At 43.8% G+C, this 17,135-nt stretch overlaps 1 protein-coding gene across 1 annotated transcript in view; it reads right to left on the reverse strand.

The window, feature by feature from the left end:
* Positions 1-16,717, reverse strand: part of LOC139351740 (alpha-tectorin-like) — a 44,520-nt gene extending 27,803 nt beyond the window's left edge. The window contains exons 1-5 of the mRNA XM_070993745.1: positions 16,354-16,717; positions 5,151-5,355; positions 2,319-2,397; positions 509-605; positions 227-359 (exon numbers count right to left, since the gene is read on the reverse strand). Coding sequence (XP_070849846.1) covers positions 227-359; positions 509-605; positions 2,319-2,397; positions 5,151-5,355; positions 16,354-16,717 — 878 coding nt within the window. The remainder of the gene's footprint in view (positions 1-226; positions 360-508; positions 606-2,318; positions 2,398-5,150; positions 5,356-16,353) is intronic.
* Between the last annotated feature and the right edge of the window lie 418 nt (positions 16,718-17,135).

The raw sequence follows: 17,135 nt of genomic DNA on the forward strand, positions 1-17,135 counted from the left end.
TCATTGTTTCTCTTTGCTCCTATCAGAGCTGCATTTGAGCTGAATTGAGTTACTGCTGATGAAAACCCAACATTTCCTTCTGCTGCTGCTTCACATTAAAAGCTTCCTGCTGTCAAGTCTGAACAGACAGCGTAAGGCCCTGAATGAATAATGTTTTAGAAAAGTCCTCATCAAGTTCTTGTATCATCACAGCTCTTTCTTGTGAACATGAAGCACACATAATTACCTGTTGTTGCCATAACAATGCTCCATGGAGCCACATTCATCATTTGGCTGGATGGTTGCGTATTCACCACAGATTTTAGAGGAGCAGGTGTCTGGATCAGAACTGACCTGGTCACCATAGAAATACAGAACACCTGCAAAGTGAAGAATCAGGTTAAAATGTCATCGTTCACTTTTCAGTTTACAGACTGTCAGCAACAACAAAAGACAGCAACATATTAATAGAAGAGTTTAGTTTTTAAGGGAGTCAAAATAGATTTTTGGATCCAGTGGATTTCCCAACCTGACTGTCTGCATCCGCTGATGTCTTCAAAGGTAGGACTCCCGCCATTCAAAGTCGCCGTCTTGACTGTGCTACCATTGACCTTGAAGTCAAAGTTCTGGATGGCAACAAACAAACCAATGTTACGATCACAGAGCAGAGATGATGAATTCATACATGATGCAAACAGACTGAACAATGACACTGTCTTGTCCACTTGTCAAACTAAACATGACGTGTTGTCTTATCTTTGTTCAACTGCAGAGTCAAAAGTAACTGTGAGCAGACTTCTTCAAGTGTTTTTGCCTCCATGCTTGTCTTCATGTGAATAACTGACAGTAGAAATGAGATGGGGTTGATCTGCAACAAAGGTCCTGGTCTGGACTCAGACTGGGGAAGCTGCGTTCACATGGCTGCATGGACGCTGTGTAGAGTTTGGATATGATTATAGCATGTTGAAATGATTCTGGTATCAGACATTGTTGAGGAGAAATCAAACAGCTCTGATGAAAACTGGTGGAGTCTGTGTGTTTCCTTCAGTCCTTTCATGTCTGTGTCACTGGGTCACTTTGGGAGGGTGAGGGCTGATGGGGAAGCAGTGTGCATTGGTTTCTCCAAGTGTCTTTCTTCATACCACCACTAGGAGTCACCAGAGTCACAAATGTTCAAATCCTACACACAACAGCTTACACACACACATACACACACACATATATACAGGGATATAATACTCACAAATGAAGCAGGAAATGAGTTTGGTTTTAACTTCACAGCTGTTTGGCTGCCAAAGTTACTTATTCTCACAGACATCTGGAAAGAGTCAACAGAAGAGTTTCTGTCATTGTTCCCAGAGGTTTTCGAGAAGATCTTGACAATTTGTTTCAATTTATCGAGTCATGACACTGAACAACACTCACAGGAATTATCAACATAGTCCAGCTCAACTCCACAGTGCAATCTAGCGTGGTGCTAATAGTTGCCAAATTCTGATGGTGTTCTGTTTCATCCTCAGTCACATCGCCCACATCAAAAGTGTCATCATTGAATGCAGGTCCAACAATACAATCCAGTCCATCGCTGTCGAAACAGGCTGTGACCGACCCACTCGTGGCAGTGACCTGTTGAAATCAGAGAGACACAACAAGTGAATCAATAAAATCCCTTTTCTCCAAAGAGCCAACGTAACTTTGACTCAGAGAGTTGTGGAGGTTTCAGTCAGAGCTCTCACTCTGCTTCAGGATGCTCCATCAGTTCATGTTCAGACATTCAGTGTCACTGCACTGGACTTTAATGAGACACTAGATGGAACAAAGAGACATATTCTCCAGCATCAGGCTCCATCCTACTTACATACAATGATGTGTACTGCACCCCATAATATGTGATGGGACAATGGCTGATGTCGATCGTTGCAGAACCAGTATATTGCTCAGCACCTGAAGACGATGGAGACACATGAGAGGTCAGAACTGTCTGTGAGCTGGTTGGACAGCAGAGAAGGATTCAAATGTCGACTTCATGTAGGAATAAAACAGTGTTTGTTTGTTTGTTTGTTTGTTTGTTTGTTTGTTTGTTTGTTTGTTTGTTTGTTTGTTTATCAGTCAATCAAAACTCTTCTTATCTCCTCATCAGTTCCTGCTTCTGCTTAGAAACAAAGATGTCAGCAACATTTCTGCACATCTGGCAGATGATCAGCTCTTACAGTTACTGACGGACTTAAAGTCATTCTGCTCTTCGTTCTCAGATCGTTTGCTCTTCTTTCATGTTGCTTTGACTGAACTCCCTCAACTCGTCTTGTGGGTGGAGATTCAACACGAGTGCGTGTGCTTACCAGGCAGCAGCCCAATGAGAGCAGACAGGAAGAGCAGGAGGCGGAGCATGATGGAGGAGGCCAATCAGCTGGCAGAGAGCTGGAAGACACACAGATGGACATCTTGAACAGGATTCATGCTGTACAAATGTGGATTTCCATGACACTTCCATGACTTCTCCAGGTTTTTCCCTGACCGGACAAACCTTCTATGGCTGTGATTGGTCTAAATCAGTGTGTTCAGAGAACATCAGGGGGCGGTAGGAGCAAATTAGCTAAGAGGGGGCGTTTTGCTGCAAATGGGGGGCGTTTCTAGAACAGTAACAGTCATTCAGCACCACAGTATTTTTAATAGTGTTCCATGCCTTGTCTCACAATATCACACAGTGTTTACGAATTTACAGGAAGAGTAGGCCCAGAACACGCGGGGCGCGTCTGCAGCATGTGTGCGTGGCTGAACCTGATGCTTTTTATTTTGGTGCCCATGTTAGCAGGTTAAAGCTGCCACACTGCTCGCGTGAGCAGCACGGCTCAGCTGCATCTCATCTAGAGTTCAGGAGGCTCGCCTATTTTTACCGCGAGCCGGGCACGGTTCCCAGCAAAATATGCAGTATGCAGACTGCAGCATGGCTCGACTCCTGCTTGGTACAGCCTAGCCCCGCACCAGCAATGCAGGCATGTTCCGGGGGAGGAGACATGCTGACGCACCAGCTCGAGGACAGCGTGTTCAGAAGCAGCCACCCCAACATCAGTGCCTGCATCATGCATTCTCTTTCAGTTTCTGGTCTCTTTTTTTCTCACACCCGGTTGTGTCTGTGAGTGTATAAATAGGACCTTCACCATTTTTAATTAACCGTGTGTATCTATTTGCAATAAAATAAGCACTACCAGTAGATAGTATGCATATGTAGGCCAGCCTACAATTACCAAATATAGACAAATAAATTAAAGTTTTTTGTTAGCTTAGCAGTTAGGCTTCTGTTTATGTCAGTTTAGCCAATTTACTGTGTTCTCTCTGTGCTCTCTGTTGTGCAGGCTCATTGTATTTTTTGATTGGCCAGGATTTTTTTTTTAATCATTCCTTTGAAGTGTGATTGGTTCCTCAAGTTAGATCAGTGAAGGAGCCTAATTAAAGCTGCAGTAGGTAACTTGTATAAGAGGAATTTTTTGTCATATTTTCTAAAACTGTGCCTATGCCCAAACAGCAGTACATGAAACATGTAATCTGTGAAAAAAAAATGCCTCCATTGGTCCCACCTACTGCTCCTACTGCGATTTGCAAGAATTCACCGCACCCAACACAAAACAACCAATCAGAGCCAGTGGAGCGTCTGAGGGAGTGTCTGACATCTGTCAATCACTACTCACAAACACTGCGACCCGCCCCCTCCCTCTGTTCATGCCGCCAGCTGCTGCTCAGTCAAACAGCTTTGTGAGCAGTGTCAGGAAGCGAGTGAAAACTATGGCGGAGCAACAGCCACCCGCAAAGGAGAATGTGCCCATACCGCCAACAACAGTACATACGGCTAATACAACAAATGACCATAAAGCTAATATGGTGATTGTTACAGTCACACTCCGCAGCCCGTACGGTATGTTAATGACTGCGATGTAGCAGCTGGCAGAGTTAGCTTGTTTCTATGCTAAGGCTAACGTAACTGGTTATCACGGCAGCTGCGTAGATGCCACATGGAGGAGGCGGGGCATGAGTGCAGTGGAGAGGGAGGGGGAGTGACGTGGAACTTGTGTTGGTTCAAATTTTCAGGTTAAATCTGCTCTCTCCTCCATCTTACCTACTGCAGCTTTAATGTTGGAATTTGATAATTCACATAAGGTCAACCAATAAAAAGCGTAACCTTGATTAATTTTACATTTAACAATACATTGACATTATTATTTGTTTGAAGTATTATAATAATTCTCGAGCTGTGTTAAATGACAGTGGCTGTGAATACAGAGGGTAGGCTACATCTCAAATAGGCCAGTGAAATACACAATTTCAATCATAAATATCAATATACAGGGGTTCCAACTGCTTTCTCATTGATGGGGGGCAGCAAGAGGTGTGAGCATTAAGGACAGGGGCATCATCCCCAAAAGGTTGAGAACCACCGGTCAAAATGCTGCAGTATTCAGTTGCTATGAAAAACAGTATTTTGAACGGCTGCTCAGCTTTTGCAGCAGCACAAAAAAAACTGTTTTGTTCTTAATGTGTCTGATATCACTTTTTCTACCTGGAATTCAAAAAGTCTTAATACCCAGTTTGCCTGTTTTTCCACACCTCCAGTCAAATTTGTAACCCAGATGGAGGCTCAGAATCCAGAAACAAGGATTGAATTCAATATTCCTGTTTTTAGTCCCGCAAGGGGAAATTCAGCCACAATAAAGCAGAAAGAGTAGTGTAACAAGTGCATGCAAATTAAAAACAATAAGTACATACAAAAGAGTGGAATAAAAAATAAATGTCATCTTAAGAAATTGTAATAGTAATAGTAGAATATTGAAAGAAGACCGTTTGAAGTCAGCCACCACTTTTTTAACAGTCATGCTGAATCAAGACGAAACAATTCAACAGTTCATCTGTTTATTTGAGGGACAGACAGTGAATCTGCAACTGTCCTGATCATCCGTGAATTGTTTCTCGTCCAGCTTCTAACATGTGGAAATTCAACGTCTTTGGGTTTGAACAGTCTTCAAACGCTTTTTTCTTCTGTTTTTATGACATACCCATTTTCATCTCAGGCTGTGAATAGTGACACGTTGTTCTTTTTCAGCGTTCCTGCTGTGTGTTTGAAGACGCGAAAATCAGTTGAGAGAAGACGAGACAGACGAGGAGTGTGCAGGTCGTCTTACCCTCTGGAGGTGTGATGGTGGATGAGGAAGATGAAGGTCTCTGATGATTCTGATTTTCTCTCTGAGTGGAAGATGCTGCTCTCTCCCTCGCTCCCTCTCTTGTTATGTGCATCCTCACAGCTGTTAACACCCAGCAGGGCAGAGCAGGTGTGGCGGGGGTGGAGTGACACCTGTGCTGATCGCTCCTCGAACTCGTCGACTGCACCTTTTCACACAGCCCAATAGGAAGCGAGAAAAGACAAAAGACAGTGAAGAAGATGAAGACAGATGAAGGGAAATCTCAATGTAGTCATTGGCTTCATACAAAGTGTTACAGAAATATGAATTAGTAATTGTCAGATAGTGACAGTCAGATTCTTACCACCTCATCAACACAGCTGGAATTAATGGAAATCATGTCCACAGATGATTTAGATCAGCTAGTCCATGGACATTGATGGTGGCCTCTTCTCAGGTGTGTGTGAAAAAGCTACAGACAAAGCTGGGGGTCTGCACATCCACATAAACCTCTATGGATCGATTCTAGATACACTTCTTTGGGATGCACTGATCCAACTATTCCCACTGAATCTGGTACCTAAAACTCAGGCTTTCTGCTGCAGCTGATCTGATACCACTGTTTTCTTTTCTGAAATCCTGTCCGTCTGCGCGACACAACCCAACCCAAAACTGCCCAAGTGGATGGAAAACAGGCAATCTGGCCACACAGTCAGCATATTGGATGGGAGTTTTCCTCTTTATACTCAAACAGTCTGTGGTTGTGTGAGCTGGTGAACTGCAGTAACCACAGACAGATAGCTCAGTAACAATGAACCCAATGCTCCTGGCTGAAGGTGTGGTTGTGCTTTAAGGAACACATGTATGAAAAAAACAACTTGTTAATTACAGTACATGCCAACGACACAATAGATGTCAGCTTAAAATACATTGATAGGTTGTGTCATCAGAGCTGAGCTGAGTCTTTTCGTGCAGGGGTGACGTGTGAGTGCAGTCTGTGCTTTGTAAGTGTTCATTATAGAAAAACGCATTCAGAGGTTTGTTTGAAGGTTTGTTCATTGTTTCATGGATGCTACAAAACAAAAGCACAAAGGAGTGCAGGACAAACTGGGATAGAGCTGTCAGGGGACACCGGAGCATCTGAGAAGCAGCAAGTGGAAGTATTTTGGGATCTACCCTGTAGACGGAGAAATGACCACCAAAGACCGACTGTTTGTGACTTTGTAAAAATCAGCTGTCTTACTCTTCAACCACAATACGTCTGGGGACTCAGCTGCTGTGTTGTGTTTTTGGTACTCAGGCCTTCACAGCATCCGAGTGGTGTGTTCTGGACCTGCTTGGCTCTGCCACCCATTCCTTTGCAATTACAAACCTGAAATCTCATACCTGCCTGTGGGTGTGTCTGCACTTGGGTTCACCAGTCACCTCCTTAACAACTAATAATAGTTTTCAACCAGCTTCAGCATTCACATCAGGCAGCTTGTGTAAAATATGGAGTGCAACATTAAAGGTACTCTGTGTAATTTTATTATTAATGTCGTTGTTAATGACATTCAGCATCCTCATGCTTGGCTCTGTCGGCATAGTCGGGCGTCATGGGCATCGATCAAAACAGTGACATGATACGAGTTTTTCTTCATCATTTTGAGACAAGATGTACCTGATTTTTACAATATGAGCTGTAAAAGGCAGTCCTTGAAATTGATTTTAACTTGGAGCTAAAGGACATATCCTGATCAAAGATAATTCCTTACAGTGGTGCCAGAGGCCAGTGCAATGCCATCCACAGTTGCTCTATCATCAGATGATGTGTTTCTAAGATGTTTAGTGTCAAGTACTATTACTTCAGTTTTGTCCGTCTTTAGTAACAAAAAGTTGGAGGTCATCCAGGTCTTTATGTCCTTAAGGCCCCACTTACATTTACACGGTTATAATGAAAAACTGAGGCATTTACCTTCGTTTGTGTCCTTTGTTTACACGCAAACAGAGAATTCACCTCTGAGAACAATGTATTCTAAAAACTCCAGCCTGAGTGAAGATTTTGGAAAACTTAAGTTGCACGTTTGCATGTAAACTGAAACAAACGGAGAAAAACACAATTTTAGGTAGCCGACATCACCGTATGTGCCAGAACTTGTACCTGCGCCAAAAGTGCGACCTATGTTTACATTTTCATTTGGCTATGGTGATCGTGGATGCATTCAGAGTAGCAGTCGCATTTATGTTGGTGCAACCCTCTTTGTATGTTTGCATTTGCAAATACAGCTTTTCTATTATATCAATGAGCAGAGATGAATGAGTTCTCGGAGGTCAGCAATTTTGCAACAACTTCTCCCTCCAACTCGAAGAGCCAGTCCACATCACCACCAGCGTCAATGGCATATGTACACGGGTTAGTGCAAATGAAAACTTTTCTGAAAACGGACACTGTGCACGGTGTTGTTTTTGAAAACGGAGAGGATGAAATGTCAATTTTTGAAAATGGCCGGCCATGTGTAAATATAGTGTAAGACATGCTTATCTGTTTCATCTGGCTTCATAGATAAATGTGTTTCCTGATAATGTTAACAAAAGGAGTGCTGCCTCTGCTTCACAACACATAAGGCATTCAAAGGACCTCTGTCCCAGTCATGGACCCAACACTCCTCTTCCTCTTCTTCATTACACTCTCCAGGGATCTAACATCCCTCCTCCCATCATCCACCACAATCACCAATCAAAGAGTTTGTTAAAGCGACCACACTGGAGCTCAGTCAAATTGGAGAACTACTAAACAACAATAAACACAGACATTATTGCTCAGGTGTCATCAGCAATGAGACAGACACCATGCCGCTTCCTGAAACATGCCGGTGATCTTAAACTACTCACGGTTAAAGGAGCCATGACCGTCTATAACAAAGCATAAGAAAGGATTACTTTATTACTTTATTAGAGAGCATGCTGGGAACTTCAGAATGTTGTTGTTCACTATTGACAGCTGCTCAGCACCGCCCCCTCACATCCACAGTTCCTGCATCAAGCTGTGAAGAACTTGCATTGATATTCACACATCTATAAAACAGATGGAAAAATTTACCTGTATTTCATTAACTGAGCTCTGTAAGACTGTCACTGAGTCAGACTCCTCCACCTCATGCTGACTCTGTCCCAGCCCTACAGTGTTTGAAGTCATCTCCTGAAGACTGGATGAAAGCCAGCAGACACTTTAAGTGGAATGTAACTGCACAAGTACTTTGAAATGTTCCTGTACATCTGCTGACGTGGAGTTTCCCCTCCAGTTTCGAGTGTTCTCACAGCAGTGAGCTTAAATAAGGTCATGTATGTGGGTGAGGCATCATGCTTTTCTTTTTTTAATTTAGACTCAAAGACAAAACACTGATAAAACAACATAAGGAAGACAAGAACAGTCAATACAGGCCAGTTAGCTGAATAATTATTATATAATATTTGCATGTTGTAGAGGTATTATTGACTGAGTGTGTGTGTGTGTGTGTGTGTGTGTGTGTGTGTGTGTGTGTGTGTGTGTGTGTGTGTGTGTGTGTGTGTGTGTGTGTGTGTGTGTTTTGTGGGTGTGTCTATAACATGAGGTGATTGCATGGATATGGGCTGATGGGATACAAGTGTGTCTGGGTGTGACTCCAATCTGCAGCCATTTAATCAGCACACACACTTGACTCTACCAGTTTTCTGTTCATCCTCTCCTGGTTACAGGTGCAGGTGATAGTGTTGAAGCTTTTTCTGCCTGTGTGTATATGTATTAGGTGTCCATGTGGGTGGTGGTCTTCTGTCTTGTGGAGTATGTGACAATGTTTATTACTTATTTGTCAGCAGTTTTCTGTCCATCCTCTTCTGTGTACAGTCTGTGGGTGTGCTGTGGTTGTCACTGGGGTCCATTACGGTGCCTACACAGCTGTGTAACCCACATGAATAAATAGTTAATTAAAATACATAAAAATGTTGAATCAGTTAAAAAAGTTCAGTTTGATTCGCCCAGAGTTAAAATCTGATGATTAAAATGCATAACTAAGTTAATTTGTTTGAAATATGTTCATTTAATCCATAAAAAGTCAGTTAAAAATGGCCAGAAAGCTCCTTTAGTGGAAAAGATTAAAAGTATGGCTGTTAAAAATGATCATGTTCCTTCCCCTTTAAGAGATTCGCTGCCTCTTGCCTTTAATCAAAACGTGCACAGCTGACGAGAGACGGAGACGAGAAAAGCACAGAAGTTAACTGTCAAAATACCTTGAAATGAGTTTACTGAAGACCTGAAAAGAATACCAACATGGTTGTTGATGCACGAGGATTGTATTGAAGTTAACCACAACGGTTTTTGGTGAGTTTTGACTTGTTTTATGGAAAACTTTTCTGTAACATGTACACATGTGGATGCTAGCAAAGAGCTAATGTCGAAGCGTGCGGAGGAGATCGTTCACTCTGTTTAATGGTTAATGGGGTTTTTTGTTCAAGGAGACCAAATGTGAATGATTGCATTTAAAATGTTTTATTCTGTTTAAAGGACAGTGTATTTAAGATTGAAAATGCTGCTTTGTAACCATGTTTTCTTTGATGAGCAACTTAGCAGTAATGTCAAGATGCACAAACTTGCAGATTTGCAGTATTATTTCACGTAGATAGGATAATTTATTCCATTTATGACCTGTCTTGCAGGTCAGGTTTTTTGTTCCTGTTGAATTGGTTGGAGACTTTCTGTTCTGTGGTGTGTGGGGACACGACACACACATGACGTGGGACACAAGATGGCGAGCCAGACTTGTGGACCCTGATTCTGGGGGCAGGAACTCATCTTCATTCTGCCAGTGAGGAGTGTCTAATTCAGAATAGTGCCAGCTTTTGTATTTAAAGTACATGGACTCTGGTCTAATTTTTGTGTTTCCCCACTCCTTCAGAACCTAGAACTGCTCCAGTAATTTAAAGTAGGGTTGTCCCGATCCAATCACATGACCGGAAATCGGGGCTGATCGCGTGACTGCAGACTCGATCGGAACTCGTGTTATTTTTAGGCACATTTACAATATATGAGCTATTAGTGATTAAAAATAAATAAGAATAAAATAGTATTTATTAACTACCAGCGTTTACAGGCCGGGTCTGTGTCTGTGACAGATGCTACTGAACAGCGTATGCACAGAACACGGCAGCACGCAGCAGTTTGTTTTGAAGCTGAGGCGCGTGATATGCTGCTACTGTGTCTGCTGTGTGGAAATATTTCACAGTGAACGACGAGAACAATGCGATTGCAAACTGTGAGATATGCAAAAGCAGGATCTCAAGAGGTGGGAAGAACAAAGCTGCTTTTAACACCACAAACTTGATAGGACCCCTCAATACACTGCACTGAGAATACGAGTTAGGAGTGCAGTTCCAAAAAGCACAATACTGGTCATTTGCTCATTTGTTTGCATTTGATATTTTGATGCCTATTTTAAGTCAAGCAGCTATTTGTTTTAATACTAGACTATTGAGTCTTTAATGTTGCACTATTCCTAATGTGAAGAAAATTTAATTTTATTTCTGTGTTCTGTTCTGACTTGAGACTGTAATTAAAGCTACCTCATAGAAGTTTACAATACACTGCACTGCATGCACAATTGTGCATAAGTGTTACTTGTTAATATAAGAGCCATTGGTAAAAAAATAAAAATAAGGGACATCCTGGATCTTGTTCTTTGCTCTTAGTTCGTTTCATAATGTTTCATAGAAGTATCAGATCGGGACTCGGTATCGGCAGATACTCAAAATCAAATGACTCAGACTCTGGGCCAAAAAAACCTGATCGGGACATCCCTAGATTAAAGGGTTGTATCAGTGATACAGGTGCTACAGCTGGGTGTAGCCTGGAGAGCTGCATATGGTGCAGAGCAGCAGCTGCTGGCAGCACCATCAGGAACCATAAGTGGTGTGGACATTACAACCGACCAACCACGAAGCAGCAACCAGCAACAGCACGGCTGTCCCTGGTGTGCGTCCCTTGGCTTTGCTGGGAAGTGTCGCACACCCAGCCAGGCCCGCCGATAGGGGGGGACAAATGGGTCTGCTGTCCCGGGCCCAGGGAGAGGGGGGCCCACAACTGGGCCCGCATTAAATTGTGGAATTAAAAAAAATGTCAGAATAGTCCTATTTGTGGAAAACTATTATTTCAATCACATTGCAGTTTTTTATTTGTGTTCTCCTAGTTGTCCTTGAGAAATAGTGATCATGAACCCTCCCACCCCAAACACAAAAATGGTTTGGCCTAGATCAAACTTTGATGTTGTTATTAATTTGAAGTTGAGAAGGCGCGCGGGTCTACGATCAAAATGTCTGGTAAACACAAGTCCGGTGCCCAGAAAAGGAAAGAAAAGAGAAAAAGAGAAGAGGGCAACAAAGGGTTGAGAAATGTTCTAAACAAATATTTTAAAAAATGTCCCGACAGTGAAGCTGGGACGAGTGGAATAGAGCAAGGTAAGTAGTGCAGCCAACCTTGTAACGCAGCCTAACTGACTAGCTCTAATGTTAACGGCCATTAGCCTAGCTTGTACAAAGCCTGACAAAACACGTTATCTTTGACAGAAACAGAGAGGCGGGAGAGCGAGCAGCGGTCAGGAGTCAGGCTACGGGTGGCGGAGAAGAGAGAGGGGGGTTGTGTCACGGTGGAGCCGAGGGGCAGAATGAGGCTGCCGGTGACAGAAAGGAGAGAGAGGGGGTGTGTCAGTGTCACGGTGGAGCGGAGGAGCAGAGTCAGGCTGCAGGTGACAGAGAAGACAGAGAGAGAGCGGGATGAGAAGAGAGGAAGATAAGAGAGAGAGGTGAGAAGGAGCAGAGGTGAGGAGAGGAAGACAGGAGAAGAGAGGAACTAATGTCAGTTATGAGATGTTCATTTGGTTTTGAAGTTACAGAACTGACAATTCTAGCATGACGTTGAACTGATTAAGTTTTCATTTAAAGTTTGATATACATGCATATTTACTGTATTATCAGTTGACAAAGAGAAAATTCTTCAAACTAAAATGCCTAATTTATTCTTCCCTGGTCTATTTTTCCTGCATGTATAAGAATTAGAAAATGTGTATGCATAACTCTTAATAATATTAGCAGGTCCTTTGTGACAAGTATATAAATGTCATATTTAACAAAAATCTCAGCTGCCATGGAGAGCTAAGATTTTCCCCTCATATAAAATACCTTATTTATTGCATTATCACAATATATCAAACATAACTGGTGATGTTTAGTGACAAAAAAAACCCGGCGGTGGTGGAGGGGAGGGCCCATCTAACATTATCTTGTCCCGGGCCCAGACAAGACTGTCAGCTGGCCTGCACCCAGCCATAAATGACTTTTGCTCTCAAGTGTGGTAACATTCAGCTCAACGCTGCCCTCCAAAGGACAAACATTGTCAGTCAAAAAGCCTTCTTTGTAAGTGCAAGCAGTATAAAAGAAAAAAAAAATGCCGACAAGAACAGCAGCCAATCCAAAGCTTTCACAAATAATTACCTTAATGAAGTTCAGTCATTCATATTGAAAAACTATTTACTTGAATCCACATAACACATTCATGGTTATTTCAACCGGTCATGGAAGAATCCATTCTGTTTACAAAGGTTTGCTATATCAACCTCTTTCTATCTTCAAATATTTGTTTTGTCTTTTAATCAATGTTACTGAAATCCCCAAAAGTATAAAAGCAGTAACCCTCACCTCCAAAAGGGGCTCACGGGATGATTTGGAAGGCAACAAAACCCATAAAGCGTTGTCATTACATTCAAGGAAATCTTTTAGGTTTCATACATTATACAGGCTATGCATGTAGAACAATATTTCCCTTTGTTTGCTAAAAAGCTGTTCACAGACAAAGAAATGTACAGAATGTATTCCACATACACTGAACAAATATATAAACGCAACACTTTTGTTTTTGCTCCCATTTTTCATGAGCTGAACTCAAAGATCTAAAACATTTTCTATATACACAAAAGATCAATTCCTTTCAAATATTGTTCACAAATCTGTCTAAATCTGTGTTAAGGAGCACTTCTCCTTTGCTGAGATAATCCATCCCACCTCACAGGTGTGGCATATCAAGATGCTGATTAGACAGCATGATTATTGCACAGGTGTGCCTAAGGCTGGCCACAATGAAAGGTCACTCTAAAATGTGCAGTTTCATCACACAGCAAGATGCCACAGATGTCGCAGGTTTTGCGGGACCATGCAGTTGGCATGCTGACTGCAGGAATGCCACCAGAGCTGTTGCCCGTGAATTGAATGTTCATTTCTCTACCATAAGCCGTCTCCAAAGGTGTTTCAGACAGTTTGGCAGTACATCCAACCGGCCTCACAACTGCAGATCACGTGTAACCACACCAGCCCTGGACCTCCACAACCAACATGTTCACCTCCAAGATCGTCTGATACCAGCCACCCGGACCGCTGCAACCAGTGTGCATAACCAAAGAATTTTTGCACACACTGTCAGAAACTGTCTCAGGGAAGCTCATCTGCATGCTCGTCGTCCTCATTGGGGTTTCAACCTGACTGCAGTTCATGGTTGTAACCGACTTGAGTGGGCAAATGCTCACATTCGATGGCCTCTGGCACGTTGGAGAGGTGTTCTCTTCACGGATGAATCCCAGTTTTCACTGTTCAGGGCAGATGGCAGACAGCATGTGTGGCGTCGTGTGGGTGAGTGGTTTGGTGATGTCAACATTGTGGATGGAGTGGCCCATGGTGGTGGTGGGGTTATGGTATGGGCAGGCACATGTTATGGACAACAAACACAGGTGCATTTTATTGATGGCATTTTGAATGCACAGAGATACCGTGACGAGATCCTGAGGCCCATTGTTGTGCCATTCATCCACGACCATCACCTTATGTTGTAGCATGATAATGCACGGCCCCATGTTGCAAGGATCTGGACACAATTCCTGGAAGCTGGGAACATCCCAGTTTTTGCATGGTCAGCATACTCACCGGATATGTCACACATTGAGCATGTTTGGGATGCTCTGGATCGGCATATACGACAGCGTGTTCCAGTTCCTGCCAATATCCAGCAACAACCACTGAAGAGGAATGGACCAACATTCCGCAGACCACAATCAATAACCTGATCAACTCTATGCAAAGCAGATGTGTTGCACTGCGTGAGGCAAATGGTGGTCACACCAGATACTGACTGGATATCTGAAACGTGACGATAGAGGAGCTCTTTATAAATCAGGGTTTCCCTTTCTGACTCTCTGACTGAAGTTCCCTGAGAATCTCCTCTGTCTGTGTCTCTTTTGGGTGTTTGTTCATTCGCTCCTTGTCTTTCTAAAATAAGAATAATGAGAATATGAATGTAGTGGGCAGAGAGGCTGGACCGTCCCCACAGAAAGTGTTTTGCACACATTTTAAACCTCGCTTGTCCAGCGGAGATCAGGGCATGTGAATTGGTCAGTCTCTTGCAAGTAGGATCTAATTTGGGACATATTTTGGACAATTTGTCTTTCGTTCAATTCAATTCAATTCAATTCAATTCAGTTCAATTCAATTCAATTCAATTCAATTCAATTCAGTTCAGTTCAATTCAATTCAATTCAATATTCCTTTATTCGTCCCTCGAGGGGAAATTCCAAATTTCACAGCAGCATCAAAAACAGAATAGAATATTAAAAGACAAAGTGCATGCAGTTAACACAAAGTATATACAAAAGGGTGTACCGGGAATAGTATTTACAGACTTTTATGTCCTAAAATATTGCACAGTTTACAGAGAAATATTGCACAGATTACAGGCTTTTATGTACTGAAATATTGCACAGATTATTGCCCAGGTTATTGCACAGATTGTTTCCCAAAAAATTGTTCAGTTCAGTTATTGCACAGAATGTTATGCAGATTATTGTACCGCCTACTTGGAGCAGTTTCTATTGTAAAGTCTGATGGCTGCAGGAAGGAAAGACCTGCGATACCGCTCCTTCACACACTTTGGATGTAGCATCCTGTCACTGATGGAGCTCCTCAGTGCAGTGAGTGTGTGTTGGAGGGGGTGGGAGTCATTGTCTGTCATGGAGGACAGCTTGGCTGTCATCCTCCTTTCCCCCACCTCCTCCACCTGTTCCAGAGGACATCCCAGGACAGAGCTGGCCTTCTTGATGAGTTTGTCCAGCCTCTTCCTGTCAGCTGTTGTGATGCTGCTCCCCCAGCAGACTACACCATAGAACAAGGCAGAGGCCACAACAGAGTCATAGAAGGCCTTCAGGAGTGCCCCCCGCACCCCAAAAGACCTCAGCCTCCTGAGCAGGTAGAGTCTGCTCTGTCCTTTTTTATAAAGTGCAGTGGTGTTGTGAGTCCAGTCCATTTTGTTGTTCAGATGAACACCCAGGTACTTATAAGATGTCACCATCTCAATGTCCCTTCCCTGGATGTTCACTGGTGATGGGAGAGAGTGTGGATGCCGACGGAAGTCCACAACCAGCTCCTTGGTTTTATCCGCATTGATCAGCAGGTGGTTCTGCTGACACCAGGCCACAAAATCCTGAATGAGTCCTCTGTATGACCTATCGTCCCTATCTGTGATGAGGCCGACAATGGCAGAGTCATCAGAGAACTTCTGCAGGTGACAGGTGGGTGACAGGTGGGAAAGGTCCGCTGTATAAAGGGTGAAGAGGAACGGTGGCAGCACCGTTCCCTGAGGGGCCCCCACACTGCAGAGGACAGTCCCTGACACACAGTCCCGTGTCCTCACATACTGTGGGCGGTTGGAGAGGTAATCCACTATACAGCATGTGAGGTGTTGGTCTACTCCTGAAAGCTCCAGCTTGTTTCTCAGGATGGCTGGCCTGATGGTGTTGAAAGCACTGCTGAGGTCCAGGAAAAGGACCCAAACAGAGCTCCCCGGCAGCTCCAGGTGAGACAGGGCTCGATGGAGGAGGAAGATGAGGGCATCGTCCACTCTGATGCCAGGCTGGTACGCGAACTGCAGCGGGTCCATGGACGAGCTCACCGGGGGGGCAGGTGGGCAAGGACCAGCCGCTCCAAGGCCTTCATGAGGTGTGATGTTAGTGCCACCGGCCTGTAGCAGCTAGGGTCCTTAGGATGTGGGGTCTTTGGCACAGGTACCACACAGGACGTCTTCCAGAGTCGCGGCACCCTTCCCAGCCTCAGACTCAGGTTGAACAGTTCACAAACACTGCCAGCCCTCCTCTTTTCCTCTTACCGCTCTTCTCTGTCCGGTCCGCTCGAACGAGTGAAAATCCATCCAGCGCCACAGTCGCGTCCATGTGCTGCATTCCCAGCCAAGTCTCTGTGAAAAGTAGCAAACTGCACCGTTGGTAATCCTGCTCATGTCGCGTCAGCACTGCCAGCTCATCCATCTTGTTGGGGAGAGATCTTACGTTCCCCATGATGACGGACAGGAGAGTCAGTCTATAAGCTCTCCTCCTGTCGCGGCGTTTGATCCCAGCACGGCACCCCCGCATCCTCCTCCTTAACTCGCGGGGGAAATCAGGTCGCTCCTCCGGCCGCACAGCTGTGTTACACAGGGCCAGCAGCTGATCCCTACTGTAAACAATGGGAGCCATTGTCTCTCACGGACCCACAGACGCGGAAAAAGTGTACGGGTTGTAAAAGTGATTACGAAGTAGCGCCAGAGTTACCATGTTTAATGTCTCTGATGCGCCAGATTTTAACAAACACGTAGATTAAAAAGAATAAAAGAAGACGCACAAGAAAAGCAGAAAAAGATAAGAAAAACTCTTAAAGTCTAGCGAGCTGCTGTAAAAGGCTGCCGCTCGTACGGCGCCGGAAGTGTAGAAGACTCTCCTCTTCTGACACAATGAAAAATCTTATCACTGCATGAGCAGATCTTTAGCACTTTTACATGTACTGGTCGCCTGAACTAAGTCCCTTTCATACCGATTGTAGAGACGTTGCTGTGACACATGTGAAATGGACTCATTTAATGAATCCCTGCTCTGTAGGAACGTACAGTGGTAACAT

This window comes from Chaetodon trifascialis, chromosome 23 (genome assembly GCF_039877785.1).
Source record: "Chaetodon trifascialis isolate fChaTrf1 chromosome 23, fChaTrf1.hap1, whole genome shotgun sequence".
Taxonomy (NCBI): Eukaryota; Metazoa; Chordata; class Actinopteri; order Chaetodontiformes; family Chaetodontidae; genus Chaetodon; species Chaetodon trifascialis.